General features: G+C 40.0%; 1 protein-coding gene across 1 annotated transcript; it reads left to right on the top strand.

Moving 5' to 3' along the window:
- The first annotated feature begins 1,122 nt into the window (after positions 1-1,122).
- On the top strand, positions 1,123-21,950 carry LOC120305176 (zinc finger protein RFP-like). The gene is made up of 7 exons (XM_039336612.1): positions 1,123-1,557; positions 4,773-4,868; positions 5,456-5,686; positions 8,033-8,055; positions 14,204-14,322; positions 16,167-16,199; positions 21,103-21,950. The coding sequence occupies exons 1-7, from the start codon at positions 1,144-1,146 to the stop codon at positions 21,615-21,617; spliced, it is 1,431 nt and encodes a 476-aa protein (XP_039192546.1). The 5' UTR covers positions 1,123-1,143; the 3' UTR covers positions 21,618-21,950.
- The last annotated feature ends 828 nt before the right edge of the window (positions 21,951-22,778 follow it).

Here is a 22,778-nt window from a genome sequence, read left to right as displayed (position 1 = left end):
TAATTTCCACCCGTCATTCCCCTTTATCTCTGAGACATCCTATCAACTGCAGCACTGGATTTGGGATTTTATCAAGAATTTCTTCCAGTCTGTTTCATTCCAAGTTTACTCCATTCCACCTCTTAAAGATTTCAGTTTTTTAAAAGCATTTTCCTCTTTAACAAGCTAGTTGGATAAATAATAATTGGGAATCTGTCCCATGGATGTTTTTTCTCCCCAGGTTTTTTCAATATCTTTTCCCTTAGCAGGATGCTTGGATCAATAATTATCGGAGGAGGCATCCCAAGAATGTTTGTTCTCCCCAGTTTTTAACACCCCCCCCCTTTAACAGGATGCTGGTGTGGGAAGAAAAAACAAATGCTGGTGCTATCTGAAGAGGAGGAAGATTTATTTCCAAGACTCAAAGCCCATGGAAGGTAGACTACAAAATATGAAATATTCTAGCAATAACATTTATATTATTCTAAATTAATTTCTTAATTGGTTTTCCTTGTTCATTTTTTAACATTCTTATTAACCCAGAAAAAGAGCTGATTAAATCAAGCGATGATTGAATCTTTTCCTTTATAATTAAGTTTACCTAGTGAAAATTAAGTTTTGTGTGTTTGCTTTTTTGTTTTTGTAATTTAAAAGATGTATTTAATTATCACGTTCGCTTGGGAATTTAAAAGTTTTCCTTTCTATTATGGCTTGTCGGCTTTCCCTCCCTCCTCTCTAATGAGGCTCCTGTCAGCTACTGATAACTTTATTAGAGCTTAGGTCAATATTTCTTATGCAACAGTTCTAATACATTCTATACAGATTTATAGATCCTTCTCACACTGGGATCAGTTGTAATTGATCGGAGGTCCGTCCCGTGGATGTTTGCTTCTCCCCAGTTGTTAAAACAATTTACCCTTTGACAAACTGATTCGGCAAACGATAATTGATCGGGGCTCCGTCCCGTGGATGTTTGCTTCTCCCCAATTTGTTCTTTTTAAAATACTGTCCTTCTCCTTTAAGAAGCCACCGAAGCTGACCGCAACAGCAACAATCACTCGTCTCGGTTTCCCGTCTGGGCAGAGCCCAAAGGCGGTCACCTGATGTGCACGAAAAGGCGCGAAACTAACTTTCTCTTTCCTTATCCCGGCGGAGGAGGCAGCGATGGCGGCCGCAGCGCCCTTGCCGGATTTGCTGGAAGAAGCCACTTGCTCCATCTGCCTGGAGTATTTCCAGGACCCCGTGCTCATCCCGGAGTGCGGCCACAACTTCTGCCGGGGCTGCCTGACCCGCAGTTGGGGGACGTCGGAATCGGAGGCTTCCTGCCCCCAGTGCAGACAGACCTTCGGGCCCCGCAACGTCCTCCCCAACAGGCAGCTGGCGCGGGTGCTGGAAGTGGCCAGGCGATGCGGAGGCCCTTGGGGCGAGGACGGAGGGAGCTTCTGCACGAAGCACCGGGAGCCCCTCAAGCTCTTTTGTAAGGACCACGAGACCCTCATCTGCGTGGTCTGCAACCTATCCCAAGAGCACAGGGGCCACTCGGTGATCCCGGCGGAGGAGGCTTTCCAGGAGTACCAGGTAGGAATCCGCCAGGGGAATCCCTGCAGAGGGCCATCCAGATCCTTGGCCTTCCAGGCAATCCTTGAACTACTTTACTTGTTTCCTCTGTTGTCCGCAAACCGGGTTTAGCCTGGCAGAGGTGCCAATCAGAACCAGACAGGAGTTCGAGGAACTTTATTGAAGTATTTCAGCAAAAGGCTCTAAGAAGCTAAAGGAGCCAAAACCCCCGAACCATTCGCTGCTTCTGGAGGCAGGTTGTTCCACTGGTTAATTGTGCTGTCAGGAAGTTTCTCCTTAGTTCTAGGTTGCTTTTCTCCTTCATTAGTTAAATATACTTTGTTTTTCAAGCGTTTCTGGCATTATACCTAATTTAAAAATTCAGGTTCTACATGTTTTCCCAGCATCTTTTCTACCCAAGTATGTATTTTTGTCCAATATCTCTTTGCTTTAATACAGGGGTGTCAAAACTGCCAGTGGACGCGTCACCAGGAAACCGCACCCACTCCATTGGAGAAAAAGCTCAGATACATCATGCAATGTCACGTGACGTTGTGAGTTTGACATGTCTGCTTTAACACATGTCCACCATACATGATAATAACTACCTGGTTTTTGATTACATTTCCAACATTTATCTGACATATTTTTAAACATTTTTGCTAATCTTGCTGGTGGCAAGTGCCATCTATAAAACATATAAGTTTTGTTTATAAGAGGTTGACATTGTCAGTTTGTAATTTCTTTCCCATAGGCTTTGCCATTTCTCTAAATCAGACATGTCAAACTCACGACATCATGTGACGTCACGTAATGTATCGGGACTGTTTTGCCATTGCCAGCAATGGGGTGGGCGTGCCTTCCAGATGACGTGTCCGGCCTATGGGCTGGCAGTTTAACACCCCTGCTCTAAATCGATTATATTATATCCAAAAAGTTTTGCCCATATTATCATTGTTTCTTTTACTTGTTCATCTTCCATTTTCAAATTTAATAGAAAATTATACATTTTCTTAATTAGTTTTTCATCAGAGGTTAATAGTATTTGATCAAACAAAGTCTGCTCTTTATAGAATCCATACAATTTAACATCTTTATCATATCTCACTTGTATCTGTAAATATGACCACTAATGATAAATCAGTACCCTGATTTTCCATCTCTTGTCTAGATTTTAAGTTCCTTTCAGAGTTTAGAATATCTTTATATGTCCATATTTTCTCACAGCTAACTAGATTTGGGTGTACAAATGCTTCCATTATTGACAGCCATCCTGGGATTTTCAAATATATTTTGCTTTTTATTTTCCCATGTTAGTAATAATGCATTTCTAATATAGTGGTTTTGAAAATGTTTATGAATTTTATTTTTCCCATACCATAAAAAAGCATGCCAACCAAGTTGTAAGTCATGTCCCTCTAAGTACAACAATCTTTTGTGTCTGAGGGTTATCCATTCTTTTACCCATGTTAACACTGATGCTTGATAATATAAAACCCAGTCTGGCAAACCAAACCTCCATTTCCCCTTAGTTTCTTGTAACATCTTCAATTTAATTCTAGCTTTCTTTCCTTGCCAGATAAATTTTAAAATTAAGGAGTTCAGGTCTTCAAAAAAAATTCTCTAGTTTTATAGGTATAGGTATTGTTTGAAATAAAAGAAGTATTTTTGGTAATACAATCATTTTCACCATAGCAATTCTCCCTAACATCTACAATTGCAGATTTTTCAATTTTTCCAAATCAATTTTTATTTGGTTTAGTGATATTATATAGATTAAGGAAGTTAATCACTCACTGGTTCCTTGACATGTGTTTCTTTTGATTTCTTGTCCTGCCCTACTTTACCCTCCTTCATGCATTGCATATTTATGCTAATAAGCTTTCTTATCAAAAGGGTTCTGTGTTTTATTATTATAATAAGCTAGAACAGTGGTGGCGAACCTATGGCACAGGTGCCAGAGGCGGCACACAAAGCCCCAGTCCTAGGCCTTCAGCTGGGTTTTATAAAACCTTTTCGCTTTAGGCCTCCGCCACCGTGTGCAAAAAATAAAGGTTCAATCAATCAGTCAATTTCAACTTCTTGTGGGGAAAAATAAGATCTTGCAAAGTTGGAATTGATTGATTGAACTTTTTAGTCCCACCCAGTTTGCCATTACCACTGCAACCACGCCCACCCAGTAGGCCATGCCCACCCAATTGGCCACACCCAGCCAATGGGCCACACACACCCGGCACCCGACGATGCATAAGTGGGTTTTGGGTTGCAGTTTGGGCACTTGGTGTCTAAAAGGTTCGCCATCACTGAGCTAGAAGTTACCAAAGTTTATGTCTACGCGCCTTAGCTAGCATCCTTCTCACAGTCCTGCTAACAAACTTCCCTAATTCCAGCCTGAGACCTTCACCCCCTGTGTGCCTCCAATTTTTTGAAGACAGATTTACCATAGTCCTTGGCTCACAACCATTCATTTAGTGAAAGCATTGAAAAAAGTGACTTACGACAATTTTTCACACTTATGACCATTGTAGTGTCCCTGTGGTCACTAAGCAAAATTCGGATGCTTGGCAACTGGCATGGATTTATGATGGTTGCAGTGTCCCGGGGTCAGGGGATACGCTTTTGAGACCTTCTGACAAGCAAAGTCAATGGGGAAGCCAGATTCGCTGTACAACCGTGTTACTAAGTTAACCTCTGCAGTGATTCACTTAACAACTGTGGCAAGAAAGGTTGTAAAATGGGACAAAAGTTCCCTTAATTGTCTTGCTTACCGACGTCAATTGCCTGTAGGGAGAAATAGACACCCTTTGCCAGCTCACTTTCCACATTTGCTATAGAGCAAGATCTTCATAGAGGCCTCCAAAGTCTGGAATGCAGACCCTGAAAAACACTCCTGGGGGGTCAGGCCAAAGCCACCTCAGCCCAAGCTTTTGTTTCTCAGTGATGCTTCTCAGGTGACTGCAAGCAGGAGACTCAGGCAGCTCAATTTCCTGCCATTACAGGTAGTCCTTAGAGCCATTTGTTTAATGACTGTTCGAAGTTATGACAGCAATGGGAAAAGTGGCTCCCGACCATTTTTTACATTTATAACCATTGCAGCATCACTGTGGTCACATCAAAATGTGGACGCTTGGCTACTGCCATGTATTTATAACGGCTGTATATATCTTCTAACTGGGTCTTCCCTCAGACGTAACTCTTTATGGAAAAGAAACTCAAATCTTGTATTTTCTCTTCAGCTCAAGGTTGGGGATTGTCTGAAAGCTCAGAAGGAGGAGAAAGAAGAAATAGCTACATACAAAACAGACACAGAGCAAAGAGTTCAGGAGATGCTTGTAAGTATTGATCCAACGATGAGGAGCTTCTGAGCTAATAGGAAGGAGAATACCACCCGCCATCTTTAATAATAGGCAGCCTGTTTGTAAGTAGAAGTTCTGACTGAAATGAAATTCCAGTTAAAGACTGTTAGGGCACAGAATGTGTTCTTAGCCTGGGGACTGTATCTTTGGGATGTCACCATTGGTTGAATGAGTCACAGTTGGTTTAAGGGCATCTTTCACATGAGCCATGTTTTATAAAGTGGGTTTGGTTTGCATATAAATGCAGACCATATTTCATCTTACTGAAACAAATGTGAAATCAAACATTTTTCTGTCTACTTTTTGGGAATTCCTGATTGCCAAGAAAATTTTCGTGAGAGATCATTTAACTTGAGCCTTTTTTTGATTTTTAGAAACCTTTCCCTCTGGGCTTGTTGATGTCAAAATGTTTTTTTTTTTTTTTTTCTCCCTAGGAAATTCTCCCATCTCATGTCAGGACTCTTCAGGGAATCTGTTTAAATATAATAATAATAAAAATAAATATATTTAAGTAAAAATAAAACAAAAATATGCCTTTTGCTCTTTCTGTCTTCTTGTTCTAGGACCACATCGAAAAAGAGAAAAAAAATATAGCGGCTGAATTCAGAGAACTACAACTCTGGTTAGAAGGACAGGAGGAGCTTCTGTTGGCTAGAATGGAAGAAACGGAGAAGGAGATTATGGCAATAAAGGAGAAAGGTTTGGCCAAGCACATGGAGGATCTGTGCTCTCTTGACGATCTCATCCAGGAGATAGAGGAGAAGCATCAGCAGCCAGCCAGCAAACTCTTACAGGTCAGGCAGGAAGTTGAGATCATAGACTCACAGGGCTGGAAAGGACCTTGGAGGTCTTCTAGTCCAATCCTCTGGCCAAGGCAGGAGTCCTTATACCGTCTCGAACAAATGGTTGTCCAATCTATTATTGGAAGCCTCCAGTGATGGAGGACGCACAGTGTGGGGAGGCAGGCTGTTCCATTGATTAATGGTTCTCACTGTCAGGAAATTCTTTATTTCTAGGTTGGATTTCCTTCTGATGAGCTTCCATCCCTTGCTTCTTGTCCCGCCCTCAGGTGCTACAGAGAGTAAATCGATGCCCTTTCCCCTATGACAGTCTTTCAAGTATTGGAAGATGGCTGCCCTGTCTCCCCTCAGCCTTGTCTTTCTTAAGCTAAGCATACTGAGTTCCCTTAGCCATTCATTGTACGGTTTGGCTTCCAGAGTCCTTATCATCTCTATTGTTCCTCTCTGCATTCTTTCTAGGGCCTCAGCATCTTTTTTGTATCCTGGTGTACCAATGATAAAATGGAGTAGACTGCTTTAGCCCCACCACTGAATCCTGTTTTTGAGTCTTTCCTTTTTTTCCTTTTTCCTAAATGTTATTGAAATTATAATAGCGAAAAGTACAAATGAAAATAAAGAAAATAGGGAAATGGAGAAGGATAAGAATGGGAAAGGAGTGTAGGAGAAAGAAGAAAGAAAAAAAGCATTGTATTCCAACTTTTTTCAATGCCGTAAAATACAAAATAAAATTACAATCTCAACTTTTTACTTTTACGTATTCAGTAATTACAGTATTAGCCTGTCTATAAAAACAAAGTCTAATAAGCAAAATCAAGCACAAAGTCCAGAAACAGTTTCCAAGTAGAAAATAATATATATATAAAGCAATTTTGTCATTTTTTTTTCTAGCCTCATCATTTTCTCCATCCATTCTTCTGTTGTGGAGATTGATATATAGATAAGATAACCTTTATTGTTTTATTGTGGGCACACTGGTATACGTAAAAATGAAATTCTGTTGCCTGTTCTCAAAAGTATACACATATACAACACACATATAAACATGCTACATACATACATATGTATATACCTACCACCCTTACACATAAATATTAGTCACTGTCCATCTTGAATACGTAGCGGAAAGAGGAAGCTTGAAAGTTCACACGGTTGATACCATGAAGCCTCCTCCCAGAAGGTAACAGGGAAAACAGGTCGTGAAGAGGATGTGTTGTTGTGTCCCAGATAATCTTGCGGGCCCTGCTCAAGCAGCGCTTTTATACCATCATGTCCTGGATGGGAGGGAGGGAACTGCCAATAATCTTTTCTGCCATCCTCACCACTCTCTGCACCGCCTTCCTGGCTGGAGCAGGGATGCTTCCAAACCAGACAGTAATGCAATATGACAGGATGCTCTCGATATCTTTCCATTTCTGTGCTTGTAGGATTCTGGCTGCACTTGTGATCCTGAATGGATGATTACGTGACCACAGGACAATGCACCCATCATAAATATGAGTCAGTTGCCAAGCGGCTGAATTTTGATCACACAATCATGGGGATGCTGCAACGGTGCTAACTGGAAAATGGCCATGTGTCACTTTTTTCAGTGCTGTTTTAACTGAGAAAAGGGTCACTAAATGAACTGTTGAAAGTCAAGAACTACCTGTAATGGCTAATATTAGGGATATACAATTCAGAAAAAGCAGTCCATGCGAAAAACAAGAATTGAAAGTGCTGGTCACTGTCCCTTTATTCTTAACCATTTTAAGAATGCCTGTTTAGAGTTCCTATCGCCTGTTAGGGGACATGTTGGTGGGTGTTCATTATGGGGTCTCCTCCTCCCCTTAATCTCCAGGGCAAAGGAAACCCCAACACTTGTGTGGAATTCAGTTAACCAGTGGAACAACCTGCTTCCAGAAGCGGTGAATGCTCCAACACTGGAAGTTTTTAAGAAGAGACTGGACAGCCATTTGTCTGAAATGGTATAGGGTTTCCTGCCTGAGCAGGGGGTTGGACTAGATGACCTCCAAGGTCCATTCCAACATTATTATTATTATTATTATTATTATTATTATTATTATTATTATTATTACTACTACTACTACTACTACTACTACTACTACTACTACTACTACTACTATTCACCCTGGGTATAATTTTTGTAACACCAGGAAGTAAAAATAAACAATGCTTCTCTAAAAAAGGAGAGCGGCGGGGGAAAAAAGCATTTTTTTTTTAAGGAAGAAAAAGTACTTTTTAATTATATGTCAGTTTGTATCTGGTTTCACATATTTATGAATTTTAAGAACGTAACTGCATAGAAATGGCTCCTTTCATTTTTCCATCTCTCTTTTTTAGGACATTGGAAGCATCTTGAAGAAGTAAGTGACTCCACCCTCCTCTTTACAGTCTCAGAGACCGGCAGCTCCTCCAGCAGTTTTCCTGTTTTGGAAAGTTCTGTTTGTATTTCACAGTAATTTCATTTAGAGACAATGTATTTCAGGGCCTCCTAAATATTTCCCCAGACTACCTCAACATAATATAACTAGTAACATTTGATATGGTGAATTATTATGGTTGGTCCCACAGTCAGCTAAATGTTTAGATTGAATTTGGTATTTTTGTCCATCTGTAGAGTCCTTCCCAAGGATAGGCAGAGGTTTGATGGTACTAAAGGTATCATTGTAGGATGTAAGCTGTTCCAAGTAAAGCTGCCTTTTGCAATTGTCTGATAGTGGTTTTGTCAGTGCTGATGCTGTTTCAGTGGTGCTCCAGATGTTTTGGGACTACACCCAAGGCATGTTTTACTATTGTTGCTACCTTTGCTTTCTTTTGCCACAGTTCTACTTCTATTTGCAGATCTTTGTATTTTGTGATTTTCTCCAGTTCTTTCTCTTTTATTCCTTTGTCTCCAGGTAATACTATGTCTACTTTTTTTGTCTTTCTCATCAATAATTGTCAAGTGTGGGGTGTTATGCAGCAGCCTTTGAATTCTAAAGTCCCAAAGCACTTTAGCTTCTTCATTTTCTATCACTTTGTCTTTTTCATGATCCCGTTAGTTTACTATAATTATAATTATTATAAGAACCCCTTTTGCTACTAGATTATCTGCCCTCAGGATTTATCACTCAGTTTCATTAACAAAATCATTTAACATTTTTTAATCTCATTTTCAGTGAATTTTTTTTCTGTTGAAAGAGACCTTGGAGGTCATCTAGTCCAACCCCCTGCTCAGGCAGGAAACCTATACCATTTCAGACAAATGGCTGTCCAGTCTCTTCTTAAAAACTTCCGGTGTTGGAGCATTTACTGCTTCTGGAGGCAGGCTGTTCCACTGATTAATTGTTCTAACTGTCAGGAAGTTTCTCCTTAGTTCTAGGTTGCTTCTCTCCTTTATTGGTTTCCATTCGTTGCATCTTGTCTTGCTGGCAGGTGCTTTGGAGCAGGGGTGTCAAACTCAATTTCATTGAGAGCCGCATCAGCATTGCGGTTGCCCTGGGGGGAGTGTGGCCTACTCGGTGGGTGTGGCCTACTGGGTGGGCGTGGACATAGTGGGTGTGGTCTACTGGGTGGGCATGGCCAGCTCTACATTGTTCGCGTCAAGGATGCCTGTGGGGGCCTGGGCAGGAGTGGGACAGATCTGAGGGTCTCTGGCAGAAGGGGGTGAGACCTGGGCAAGTGCCAAGGCATGGTTCACTGGAGGAGCCTCACTGCCTGCTGAAACCCCTCTGCCGGAGCCCATCAAGCCGGATATGTGAAATAGGCGAGGGACATTTGCTGGCCACTTCCAGGCGATGGTGCATTTCTTTATTCCACACAAAGGGTGACACCTCCCCAGCATTCACCCTGGAGGCGGGATCAACACGGCAAGGGCTGGTTCCTCGCTGTTTCTAGACGGCCTTGTGGAGCTAAGACTGAATGCGTTTCAGCATAGATGGCCACCACAAAACTGTACATTGGCTCCCGGATGGCCTGGGCCAGGGCCAAGGCAGAGGGGGCCGTTCCCTCACTGTTTCCAGGATGGCTTCGTGGGCCACATGAAACCACTTCGTGGGCTGCATCCGGCCCCCAGGACTTGTGTTTCACATGTCTGCTTTGGAGAATAGCTTGACTCCCTCTTCTTTGTGGCAACCCCTGAGATATTGGAGCACTGCTATCATGTCATCCCTCGTCATTAAAGTAAACCGATTCCATTCCTTATATGTTTTAGTCTCCAGTCCCCTAATCTTTGTTGCTCTTCTCTGTAGGCTCTTTCTAGAGCCTCAACATCTTTTTTTACATCTGGATGAGGTATTCCAAGTGTTACTAACTTCACGTGATCTTGATTCTATCTCTCTGATAATGTAGTTTAGCACTGTTTTGGCTTTTTTGGCAGCTGTAGCACACTGTTGGCTCATATTTAAGTGATTGTCCACTAGGACTCTGAGGTCCCTCTCACAGTTACTACTATTGAACCAGGTACCATCTATATTATACTTGTGCATTTGGTTTTTCTTGCCTAAATGTAGAACCTTAGTTTTTTTCACCATTGAATTTTATTTTGTTAGATAGCGCCCAATATTCAAGTCTGTCAAGATCCTTCTGTATCTTAAGCCTGTCTTCTGGAGTGTTGGCTATTCCTGCCAGCTTGGTGTCATCTGCAAATTTGATAAGTTCCCCATCTGTCCTCTCATCCAAATCATTGATGAAGATGTTGAAGAGCACTGGGCCCAGAACAGAGCCCTAGGGCACCCCATTATACACTTTCCTCCATGTAGATGCAGTTCCATTGAGGACCACACACTGAATGCGGCCTGTCAGCTAGTTACGAATCCATCTGGTGGTGATGCTGTCTAACCCACATTTTTCTGTCTTATCAAGTAGTAAGTTGTGATCTATTTTATCAAATGCCTTACTGAAGTCCAAGTAAATTATATCCATAGCATTCCTCTGGTTCACTGATTTTGTCACCTGGTCAAATAATGCAATAAAAGATTTGTCTGGCATGATCTATTTTTGACAAACCCATGTTGGCTTTTAGTAATGACTTTGTTTGCCTCTAGGTGTTTGCTGATTCGTGTTTGATTATCTTTTCCAGAATCTTCCCAGGTATTTAGGTCAGGCTGATAGGTCTGTAGTTTCCTGGATCCATTTTTTTCCTTTTTTGAAGATGGGAACTATATCAGCTCTTTTCCAATCCTCTGATAGTTCCCCAGTGCTCCAGTATCTTTGAAAGATATAGTTCAGTGGTTCTGAGATCACCTGCCAGTTCCTTCAGAACCTTGGGGTGTAATCCCTCTGGTCCTGGTGATTTGAACTTGTCTAGGCTGAGCAGGTGCTCACTTACCATTTTCATTTTCTTGACTATCTTAACTTCTGTTTCTGGTCTGTTTTTTACAGTATCCTGTATTTTGAACCCTAGTTGTTGATTCCAATATTAATGTCCCCTCTGAATTTTCTCTGCTCAAGGCTAAACATTTACTTTCAATACCTCTTCAAAGAGCTGCTTCTAGTCAGCTTGTTGCTCTTCTCTTTTCAGCCCCTTTTACAATACTTTTTAATATGTGGTACACAAAACTCAACCCTTCAGCCCAGAACAAAGCATAAGTAGCACAAACCCTGATTTGGAAACTTTGCCTCTGTTCCTGCATCTTTTTGTAGCAGATTACACTTCTGATTCATATTCATCTTCAGTTTGTATTCAGCATTCCCTTGCAACTAGTACAGGTAGTATTCAACTTAAGACAGTAATGGGGACTGGAACCCCTTTCGTTAAGCATTGCTGTCATTAAGTGAGCGATCATGTGGCAGCACCCAACTTTACAACCAGACTGGTATTTTCAAATACGGTTGTTCTTTAATTTTTTCCATATTAGCAGTAATGCATTCCTAATATAATGTCTTTGAAAGTAGCTATGTATATCACTCTTCCCATACCATCTTGTAATATTTTTACGTTTTTTCTCGGTTTTTTGCTTTGCTATATAAATTTCAATATCATTTTATTTAGTTCTTCAAAGTATTTTTTCTCTAGTCTTATTGGAATTGTCTGAAACAGGTACAATAATCTTGGCAAAATAGTCATCTTAATTGTAGCTATTCTACACAGCAAGGAAAGTTGTAGGTTTTTCCAATTTTCCAAATCTACTTTAATTTGCGCTTTCAATTTATCATAGTTATCTTCTTTGATAGTTACACATCTTGCTGTTAATTGAATTCCTAGATATTTAACTTTCTTTGCAATCTGCAAACCCATCATCTTGGCAAATTCTCTTTTCTGTTTATCTGTAAAGTTTTTAACTAATATTTTAGTTTTCTCTTTGTTTACTTTCAATCCTGCCACTGCACCGTATTCTTCTATTTTCTCAATTAGTTTAGATCCTGTTTCTTGTGTTTTTTCTAAAACAAACACCAAATCATCAGCAAATGCCTGTAGTTTATACACCTTCTTTATTTTCATGCCTTTTATTCCACTGTCTTGCTTAATATTTCTGTTTAACACCTCTAAAGTTAAAATAAATAACAGTGGAGGTAGGGGACATCCTTGCCTTGTACCCTCAGTTATATTAAAGTTCTCTGTCAAGTCCCCATTTATAATCACCTTTGCTGTTTGTTTATGATATATTGCCCTAATCGTGTTAATACATTTATCTCCAAAGTCCATATACTTTAATTGTAAAAGCATAAATTGCCAGTTCACATTGTCAAATGCCTTCTCTGCGCCAAGGAAAATCAGTGCCATTTGCTTTCCAGGGTACATCTCATAATATTCTAATGTATTCAAGATCATCCGCATATTATTTTTAATTTGCCTGTTAGGTAGAAATCCATTCTGATCTATGTGTATAAAGTTATTTAAAAACCTTTTCAATCGCTCTGCTATTATTGAAGTGTAGATTTTGTAATCTACATTTAACAACGATATTGGCCTGTAGTTTTTTTATTTGTGGTGAATTAGAGTCTTCTTTAGGTATCAATGTAATATTCGCTTCCGTCCATGTTTTAGGTATCTTTGCTTCTGACATTGCTTCATTATAAACTTTGAGCATAGCTGGGCCTATTGTGTCTTGTAAATGCTTATAAAATTCTATCGGTAGACCATCTGGCCAGGGAGTTTTGTTATTTTTTTTGTCTCCTAATTGCTTCGGTTAACTCCATCATTGTTATTCTTTCATTTAGCACAGTCTTCACCTTCAGAGACTTTTGGCAATTTAGCTTTTTCCAGTTACTATTTTATTTTAACTTCTGATATTTTCTCTTGGCTATATAATTTCTATAGTTGAGTTTTTCTATAGCTATTCTAGTCTCTTCTTCTCTTCCTCTTTAGCAAATATCCCTTCAAAAATTACTTGTAATCCATCAAAATTATTTATAATCCATCAAAGTCTGGCAAGGGAATTCTTCTATTCAAACTGAAAGTAAATTCCTGCTGTTTCTTAGCTTCAGCCTGCTTGATTGTTTTTTATCTGTTAAAGCCAGAAAGATGTTAGCTTTACCCAATCATACTATTTCCATCTCTGTTCCAACTTTCCAGACTGAACAATTTGCAGGTGCCAAAGTTTATTATTATTTACAGCTTCTACTACAAACCACACTTCATGTTCAAGGTCAGCCACTTTCACCTCTTATTATCTTTCTCTGTCAGTAAGGGCCAGTAGATGGCGGACTTGTTCTGTTTTCCTCTATTTTAGCCTCTTTTTTGGTTTTAAAGTTTTAGGCTTTCTTTTATAAAGTATAGATTGTCCAACTTCCTGTTCTTATTCCACACGTTATTAAAACAATAGCTAAGCAGAGAAATGATTGAAGCCTGGGAAACAGGGCCCTTCTCAGTCAATCACCAGCTTACCAGGTACTTAGGAGCTGAGGACAGGGCAACACAAGGAAAGAACAATCACTGACTTAATGGCTGGCCATCAACACCCCACTTAACAACTAAAAGTCACACACAACCAGGCATCACATGTATACAATGTGCAGGACAGCCCAGTGTACAGACTGTGGAGAGAGAGCAGTTCCCTGAGGAAGGGCTCCAGCCCGAGTCCAAAAGCTTAGATCAGTGGTTCTCAACCTGTGGGTCGGGACCCCATTTGGGGTCGAACGACCATTTCACGGGGGTCGCCAAACAACGCAGTCCGCCATTTTTCCCCCCTTTTCCTTAGCTGCTATCCCTTTTATTCTATTGGCTTTTGAAAGCCAATAGAATAGACTCTCTTGAATAGAGTCTAATTCTATTGGCTTTCAAAAGCCAATAGGAATCGTCCAGGCTGTCTCTGCCCTGCTGAGCCCGCCAAAACTCCCATTCTGCAAACGGTGCTGCACCAGTTGAGTAGTCCTCGACTTACGACCGGTTGAGTAGTCCTTGACTTACGACCGGTTGGGGGTCGCGGCATTAAAAAGGTTGAGAACCACTGGCTTAGAAGAATAAACCTCTGGTCCCGGTGACCAACTCAGACTGGATCCTGCAGCTAGGCAATCCTCAAGCACCATCTGATGTTTTAGAAAGCTTCTTCCATTGGCAGGATGATAAACATTGTTCTTTTGCCTTGCCAGGTACCAGGCGAAAGAAACATATGAGAATCCCGTGGATTTACTTGTAGACCCGATGTGGACAATCTGGGATTACAGTGATATCGCTGTGCTTCTGAAAAGTGTCATGAAAAAATTTAGAGGTAAAAAACAGCTGCCGAGGTTTTACGCTGGATGATATTCTGACCGCAGAGCATCCAAAAGAGATTCTGGGTCAGTGTCAGGGGGATCAAAGAGGGATCGATGTCAGGATCAGTGGAAGAGACACCTTCATTTCTCTGGAGAAAGGCCTGGTGTCTTGGCACCAGGGGGGGAACAGGAGCTTCCTGGTTTCTCCCGTTAAAGATGAGCTAGCTAAAAACAGGAACCATTAGCCAGTCATAGTTGACCATTTACAGGCAGTCCTCGAATTACAACAGTTCATTTACTGACTGTTGGAAGTTAGAATGGCACTGATTTAGGACCATTTTTCACACTTATGACATCCCCACAGTCACATTCACATTTGGATGCTTGCAACTGATTCATATTTATGACGGTTGAAGTATCCTGGGGTCGTGTGATCATCTTTTGTTACATTCTGACAAGCAAAGTCAATAACTGTGTTACTAATTTAACAACTGCAGTGATTCACAACAAATGTGGCAAGAAAAGTCGTAAAATGGGGCAACATTGACTTAACAAATTTCTCACTTAGCAACATGAATTCTGGGCTCAACTGTGGTCATAAGTCAAGGGCTACCTGTATTCTTTACTTCCCAAATCCATATTCACTGACCACTGGGGAAGCTGGATAAGCTTCCACTAAATATAATGGAATATATACAGGTAGTCCTTGACTTATGAGCACAATTTCAGTTGTTAAGTGAGTTGTGCTCTACTTTATGACCCTTTTTGCCACCGTTGTTAAGAAAATCACTGCAGGCAAGTGAATCGTGTGGTTGTTAAGCCAATCTGGCTTCCCGCATTGACTTTGCATGTCAGAAGCTTCTCAGGAAAGTTGCAGATGACAATCCCAAAACCATGTGATGCTGCAACCGTGATAAATACATGCTGGATGTCAAGTGTAGGGATTTTGATCATGTGACTGGGGATGCTGGAACAGTCGTAAGTATGAGAACTGGTCATAAGTCACTTTTTTAGTGCCATTGTAACATTGAGTAATCATTAAATTATTGGTTATGTTGAGGACTACTTGTATATGGAAAATATAGTAGAATATATTTATATCTGACAAAATAGATATAGCCACTACTGACATTCTGGCTTATAGCTTTCCTTATTCCTTATTTCCTGATTTGAGGCCAAGGAAATGGAATGAAAGGGAATATACAATAAATATGATAGCGGTGTTCCAGTATTTGAGGGTCTGCCACTAAGAAGAGGGGGTCACATTATTCTCCAAAGCACCAGAGGGCAGGACAAGAAACAACGGTTGGAAACTGATCAAAGAGAGAAGCAACCTTCCTGACAGTGAGGACAGTTAACCGGTGGAATAGCTTGCCCCCAGAAATTGTAGGCGCTCCATCACTGGAGGTTTTTAAAAAGAAGCTAGACAGTCACTTGTCTGAGATGATAGGTTCTCCTGCTTGAGGAGGGGGCTAGACTAGAAGACCTCCAAGATCCCTTCCAATTCAATTCTATTCCTATTCTATTCTATGTTGGTCACCGGGATGAGAGTTTCTGTCTTCCGGGCTTTCGGTCTCTCCCTGGAGCCCACCTTCGTCTCTGTCTAAAAAGCCACGCACACAGACATCTAAAAAGCCACACACAGAGACACTATAAATACACAAAACAGCACACACACTCCGCTAGAGAGAAATTCCCTGAAGATAGGCTCCAGCAAGGGCCCGGAAGACAAAACCTCTCGTCCCGTTGACCGACCCAGATGGGATCCTGCAAAGCAACCCAGGGTGTCTGTAGGGAGGCCCTTCTGTCACTCCAGTTCCAGCGATGAGATGCTGAATCCCTCCTTTTTCTTCCCCAGATACTTTTGAAAGTGGACTTCAACTCCAGGAAGGTAAATAGGAGTTATTAAGAATCTCATATATCGCTTGCTATTTTAAGCTCTGGTGCTAGTAGCTTTAAGGGAAATAACTGTACAATAGAGTGACAAAGAAAAAAAGCATAAGATTAGATACTTTGAAGACTATGATGATCCAGTAAACTTAAATGATTTATTATTTATGACCTATTACTTGCTATTTATATGTAAACCGTGAGTTTATCCACCGAAGACATTCCTTGTGTGTCTGATCACACTTGGCCAATAAAGAATTCTATTCTGTTCCGTTCCACTCCACTCCACTCCACTCCTGTCCATATAAAGAGCGGTGGTTTAGTGTCGGTGATAGCGGCTACTTTGTAGCCATCCTCCTGGGAAAGCGTGAGAACCGCGGAGAACAGCAGGCACCAGCTGTTCCGCGGCTCAAAACCTCCCTCCCGGGCGAAGGGGGGGAGGGGAGTATCACCTGAATAGAGGTAGAGCCTCTTGAACCCCCCAGGAATTTTTCCTTGGGGGGTGAAAAGAGAGCTCCCTCAGAGTTCGGGTTGCCTCCGCCTCCCAGCTGTCTTTGTTCCTTCGGGAACAAAGCAAAACACCGCTACCACCTCCGCGCTTAAAGGGACCGGGTGAGTTATTTTTAAAAGCGGACAGAGTTGGATAAAGGATTGGATTTATTGGATTTCATTTGGACTTTAGTTTGAAAGGTTGACCTTTATTTCTTTTTTTCGTTTTTTTTTTTCGTTTTTTTTTTGTGTGGAGAGTGAAAGTAAAATGGCGATTTGAAAGTTTTTTTTTTCCTTCTGAAAAAAAGTGAGTGAAACGGAACGTTATGGATTAGATGGTTTTTTTTTAAATTTCTTCATAAGGTGGATTTGTGTTTTGGAAAGATTTTTTTTTTCTCTTTTTTTATTTGTTAAACTCTCCTTTGTCATTTTTTTTCCCTTTCAAGGGACTTTTTATTGTTTTTTTATTTTTTTTAAAGAAGGAGGAAAGAAGAAACAAGATTTTTTCTTTTTTAAAATGGCTTCAAAGAGGCAAGCAACTTCTACAGTAACTAAGGTGGCTTCTTCTCCTGCGATCTTACCGGCACAACAACCTAAAGCCACACCACCATCCTCTCCTCCTTTGCCAGTAATAACGGTACAAGATATGAAAGATATAATGGGAAATGCTGTAGCTCAAATCAGAGGGGAAATGAAGGAGCTTTTAGAGCAGAATAAAACTCAAATCAGAGGGGAAATGAAGGAGCTTTTAGAGCAGAATAACACTATTTTGAGGCAAGACATAGTTATGGCCTTAACAGGACTTGCTTCTGTGGTTGAGAAGTTGGATTCTAGAGTGGAAGAGGTGGCAGATAAGGTGGATATTCTGGAAGACAAGTTTGAAGGCATGGAAAAAAAGAAAAAAAGAATATAAATTAAGGGCTTTCGCAGATGACTTGGTGGTTACCTTATCTCAACCTACTTATTCTGTAATAGAGTTATTACAATTGATACATCAGTATGGACGGGTTTCGGGTTTTAAAATTAATAATAATAAAACTAAAATATTGCCTAAAATATGACTAATCTGGACAAGCAGATTTTGGTTAAGCTGACAAATTTTGAGGTTGTTAATAAGGTAAAATATTTGGGGGTTATTTTATCTGTTTCTAATGCAAAATTGTATAAAAATAATTATGAAAGGCTGTGGGTCAATATACAAAGAGATTTGAAAAATTGGGAGAAGTTGCAATTATCTCTTTTGGGAAGAATTGCGGCGATTAAAATGAATGTTCTGCCAAAGTTTCTTTTTTTATTTCAAATGATACCTATTTTAAAGAATGAGGTTAATTTAGATGAATGGCAGAAAGGTATTAACAAATTCATCTGGGCAGGGAAAAAACCAAGAGTAAAACTTAAAATTATACAAGATATTCGTGAAAGAGGTGGACTCAAGGTACTGAATTTGAAATTGTATTATGATGCTGTGGTTTTAACATTAATAAGTGATTGGGTTAATTTAACAAATGTAGAAATACTCCTCTTGGAGGGTTGGGATTTACTTTTTGGATGGCATGCCTATTTAATTTTTAATAAAAAGGTCGATAGGGTCTTCAAATCTCATATTATAAGGATTTCTTTACTTCGGGTTTGGAGGAAATATTATAGAAGTGATTTTAAAATTCCACTATGGGCTATCCCATGGCATGCGATAGAAGGGATAAGGAGAGGAGTTAAGATGGATAGTGTTTCTTATGTACAATTACTTAGATGGGATGGTAAAAATTGGCAGTTAAAATCTTTGGAGGATTTAATACAAGAAAATATTATTTATTCATGGTTTCAGTATAGACAAATAGTGGATAGGTAGAAGATAGATCGTAATGTGGGTTTGCTTAGAGAAGATGAGAATTTGTTAAAACAAATAAAAGATCAAAGACGAACTCATATTAAGAGAATTTATGGGGTGTTAGTAGAATTGGATTCAGAAGCAGAATTAGATAAAGAATGTATGGTTAAATGGGCACAAAATTTTGATGAACCGGTTCTATTAGATACCTGGGAAATTATTTGGGTGAGGAATGTTAAATTTACACAAGCCCAAAATTTAAGGGAGAATTTTTATAAAAGGTTTTATAGATGGCACCTTGATCCACAAAAAATGTCTCATATGTATCCTGACTTACAGCCTAAATGTTGGAGATGTGGATGTTTGGATACTACTTATTATCATATCTGGTGGTCATGTAAAAACATAAAAGCTTTTTGGATTAAGATATGGTGGAATATTCAAAGAATTTTTAGAAGGAGGGTAAAATTTACCCCACAATTGTTTTTGTTAGGTATTGTTTCTGATTGTGATACTAAAGAGACTATATTGATGTTAAATTTAATTACAGCGGCAAGGTTGTTAGTAGGGCAATGTTGGAAGAAGGAATCTTTGCCTACCTTGCAAGAGTGGTTTTTAAAAGTTTCTTATTTGGCGGAGATGGCAAAGATTTCGGCTTTCTTGAAAGACCAATCGCAAGAGAAGTATTTTTTGGTATGGAAAAAATGGATAGACTTTATACAATATAAGTTGGATATAAAAAAATATTATTTAGCTTTTCAACAACTTATATTTAAAATTCAAAATATTTTATAGACCTTATTTTTTTTATTTTATCTCTCTTTATCTCTTTCCTTTTCCCTTCTTCCTATTTTTTTAGTATTTTCTTGTATTTTTGTTTTTTTATATATATATTATTGTCAATTATCTTATAATTGTTTAATTAATGTATTTAGATTTATTTACGGTTTATATCTTTTTTAAGACTTTTTGAAAATTTTTTAATTAAGCCTATATTCAGCTCTGGGAAGGTCGGGGGAGGGTATGGGAGGGTTGGGGAGGTTTGGGGAAGGGTTGTATTGTTTTGTAAAATTTAAAAATTTTCAATAAAAAAAAAGAGCGACAAAGAAAAGAAGTATAGGATTGGATACCTTAAAGACTATGAAAATTGCTATTTATATGTACACTGTGAGCTTATCCACCGAAGACATTCCTTGTGTGTCTGATCACACTTGGCCAATAAAGAATTCTATTCTATTGGCCAATAAAGAATTTTATTCTATTCTATTCCATTCCACTCCACTCCATTCTTTTTATATAAAGAGCAACAAAGAAAAAAAGTATCTGATCATACTTGGCCAATAAAGAATTCTATTCTATTCTATTCTATTCTATTCTATTCTATTCTATTCTATTCTATTCTATTCTATTCTATTCTATTCTATTCTATTCTATTCTATTCCACTCCACTCCACTCCACTCCACTCCACTCCACTCCTTTCCATATAAAGAGCGACAAAGAAAGGAAGTATAGGATTAGATACCTTAAAGACTATGAAAATCCACTAAATATAGTCTAGAAAATAGATGTCAGTTTTAGTATATAATGAAATATTTGCATAAATGGGAAAATATGGGCTGGTACTGAAAGGAGTATAGAACTCCTGCCAGGATAATAACATCCACTTCATTTTACTGCCTGACTATAAATTGGCGAGATACCAGGTCTTTGGGAGCAGAGAAATTAAGTCCTTTGGGTCACAGCAAATAGCAAATTTGGAGCACCAGGGATGTCCCAGGGATGCTTTTTTCACGAGGAAACCGGACTTTCTTGTTTTTCTTTGAAGACATTTCGCATCTCATCTAAAGAAGCTTCTTCAGCTCTGACTGGATGGTGGGGTGAGGATCAGAATCAGAGTTGAAGGAGCTCCTTGGATGAGAAGCGAAACGTCTTCCAAGAAAAACAACGAAGTCCAGTTGCCTCGTGAAAAAAAGCTCCTTTGGGACAACCATGACCTGGATGACTGAGAATCTCCAGAGACATCGAGCACCAGGGATGTCTCCACCTTGTGAGCCATCAAATGGATGAAAGCAGAGGTTTCCTGTGCAGAAGCCTCCCCTTTTGTACATGCCTGTGACATCCTGATGCTCGTAGAAAAAAGGGCAGAGCTTCCTCACATTCCATCGTGTGCCCCAAGTTCCCTGTGGGGGGATCCCTCTGACTGCCAGTTCAGAATTGAAACACGACGGCCTCTTGCTCTGCCTGATCTTCTGGATTAAAGCTCCAGGTAGAGTCCCTGTTCAACCTTGGTCCTCCCGGGAACTCACTGAAGGCAAAGCCAACCACTCTTCACCCCCATCCCAATCTTCCCACCCGCAAGATGGAAGTTAAAGAGATTGATATGCAGGGATGTTAGAAGGGGGTGAAGCACCATGAAGGCTTGGAAAGACAAGGCAACGGGCCATTTATAAAATTAGTGAATCTTCCAGTCCTGGAAGCTGAACTCCTTTCAGAGTGGAGGCCGTAGGGTTGATATATTGGGGGTCAAGACACAAACCAGGCCTGCAGCCTAAGCTCTTGTTCTTCTTCCTTCCTTTCCGCTTGCAGTGAATGTAATTCTGGATCGATACACAGCCCATCCTGGCCGCCTTTACATCCCCGAAGATGGAAAAAGTGTCAGAGGAATTAAGCCAACTAAACTAATATATCCTTCCCCAAACAGCACGACATTTGAATTTTCTCCTTATGTCGTTGGCTGTCAGAGGTTCTCAACAGGGAGACATTTCTGGGAAGTTACTGTAAGGAATACAAAAAGATGTTACGTAGGGATTACCAAAATGCCAGGGAACTTAACGAATCTTGATCAGCAGGCCAGACACTGGCAGGTTTATAAATGGGGAAAGGAAGACGGGACCTTCTCTTCGTCAGTACGCTCTGGACTGGTCCCGACTGAGGAGCCCACGAGGATCCGCATCTCTCTCAACTGCGAAGGAGGACAAGTCAGCTTTTTTGATGCCAGGACCGCAACTCTGCTCCGTACATTGTCAGACGCTTCCTTGGTTGGAGAGACCCTTCTGCCCTCTTTCTGTTTGTACGAAGGCAGCTCCCTGTCACTCGCCTAAAAGAGGGGACCTCCATAGGCAAACCTTTGCAAAAATCCCTATTTGCTAAGCTGTAGTCCCTGAAAGCCTTTAAAACAGAGGTTCCTCAGCTTCTGGCTACTACACCTTCCTTTAGTGTTGGATGCCACACTGAGTTGCTTGCGATTGTGTAGCCTTGGAAAAGGAAAGAATGGGTCAGTCAGTCAATCTAAAAAATGAGGTGTCCTGTGGAAGCTTTATAGGCTTTAGTGTTATGTTATGTTCAAGTGTATCAATACTAAGGATACCTTATCTTACGGCTAAACCCATCAATCATGGGTTTTAGATGTCCGTCACAGCTCTCCTTCCCATTCATGTATCCTGCTTGTTTCTTCAATGTTTTAGTTGCAATCAGTGAGAGTGTAGGTTCCCATAATTCAATATATTCTGTTTTCTTTCCCTTTTTTCTTTCTTTTTTTCTGTTTCTTTTTAAATATACACAATAATCATAATCCCAACAAACTGTAGCAGAGTTTCAGCAAATATTAGACTCAATGTAAGATTGACAGCATCCTAGCCTTTTTTTTTTTTTTTTACAAATCCTAGTAGTGTTTCTATCTTTTTATATATCTACTTATCTACTTTTTATACTTATGTAATGCTACTACCAGTAGGGACAAGAAGCATATTTTTAAGATAGTGAAGAATGCCAGAAAGGAACGTGATGTGGATGCTATTGTACATCTTGGCACTAACGATCTGTCCCCAAAAGATGTACTCTCTGTGCAGAATAGTTTCCAGAGCTTGGGGCAGGAACTTAGCCGGATAGGCTGTAGGCCTACTTTTTCAGAGGCTTTACCAGTGTATAAGGAACAAAATGGAAAAGGCCAGCGTATAGCAGAATTCAATATGTGGCTAAAGGAGTGGTGTAAAGGGGAAGGCTTTGGTTATATTAGTCACAATGTCTGTAGCTGGTCCAATGAAAAAAATGTAGAAAAGATGGCTTGCATCCATCAAAGAAAGGGACTGAGTTACTCGGCAATAAAGTCACAGATTTTCTGGAGGAATATTTAAAGTAAACAACGGGGACAGTGAGTTAATTGATATAGAACATCCCTGTCCCCGGCAATGTAAAAATTAGGGAACAGATCTGTGTGTGGACAAGAATATCAACCTTGCTGTCAAGCAAAACCAAGCTTTTAA

The sequence above is a fragment of the Crotalus tigris genome, unplaced genomic scaffold (assembly GCF_016545835.1).
Source record: "Crotalus tigris isolate CLP2741 ecotype Arizona unplaced genomic scaffold, ASM1654583v1 scf7180000017666.379230911805:20528666, whole genome shotgun sequence".
NCBI classification, from domain to species: Eukaryota; Metazoa; Chordata; class Lepidosauria; order Squamata; family Viperidae; genus Crotalus; species Crotalus tigris.
This window is presented reverse-complemented; position numbering and strand designations above follow the sequence as displayed.

What these genes read in the sequence shown, in the direction of transcription:
- LOC120305176 (XM_039336612.1), top strand. Translation starts at nt 1,144, where the DNA reads ATGGCGGCCGCAGCGCCCTTGCCGGATTTGCTGGAAGAAGCCACTTGC. An exon ending in CAGCCAGCAAACTCTTACAG is followed by an intron (nt 5,687 to 8,032) that starts GTCAGGCAGGAA and finishes TCTCTTTTTTAG; the next exon opens with GACATTGGAAGCATCTTGAA. An exon ending in ATTGGAAGCATCTTGAAGAA is followed by an intron (nt 8,056 to 14,203) that starts GTAAGTGACTCC and finishes TTGCCTTGCCAG; the next exon opens with GTACCAGGCGAAAGAAACAT.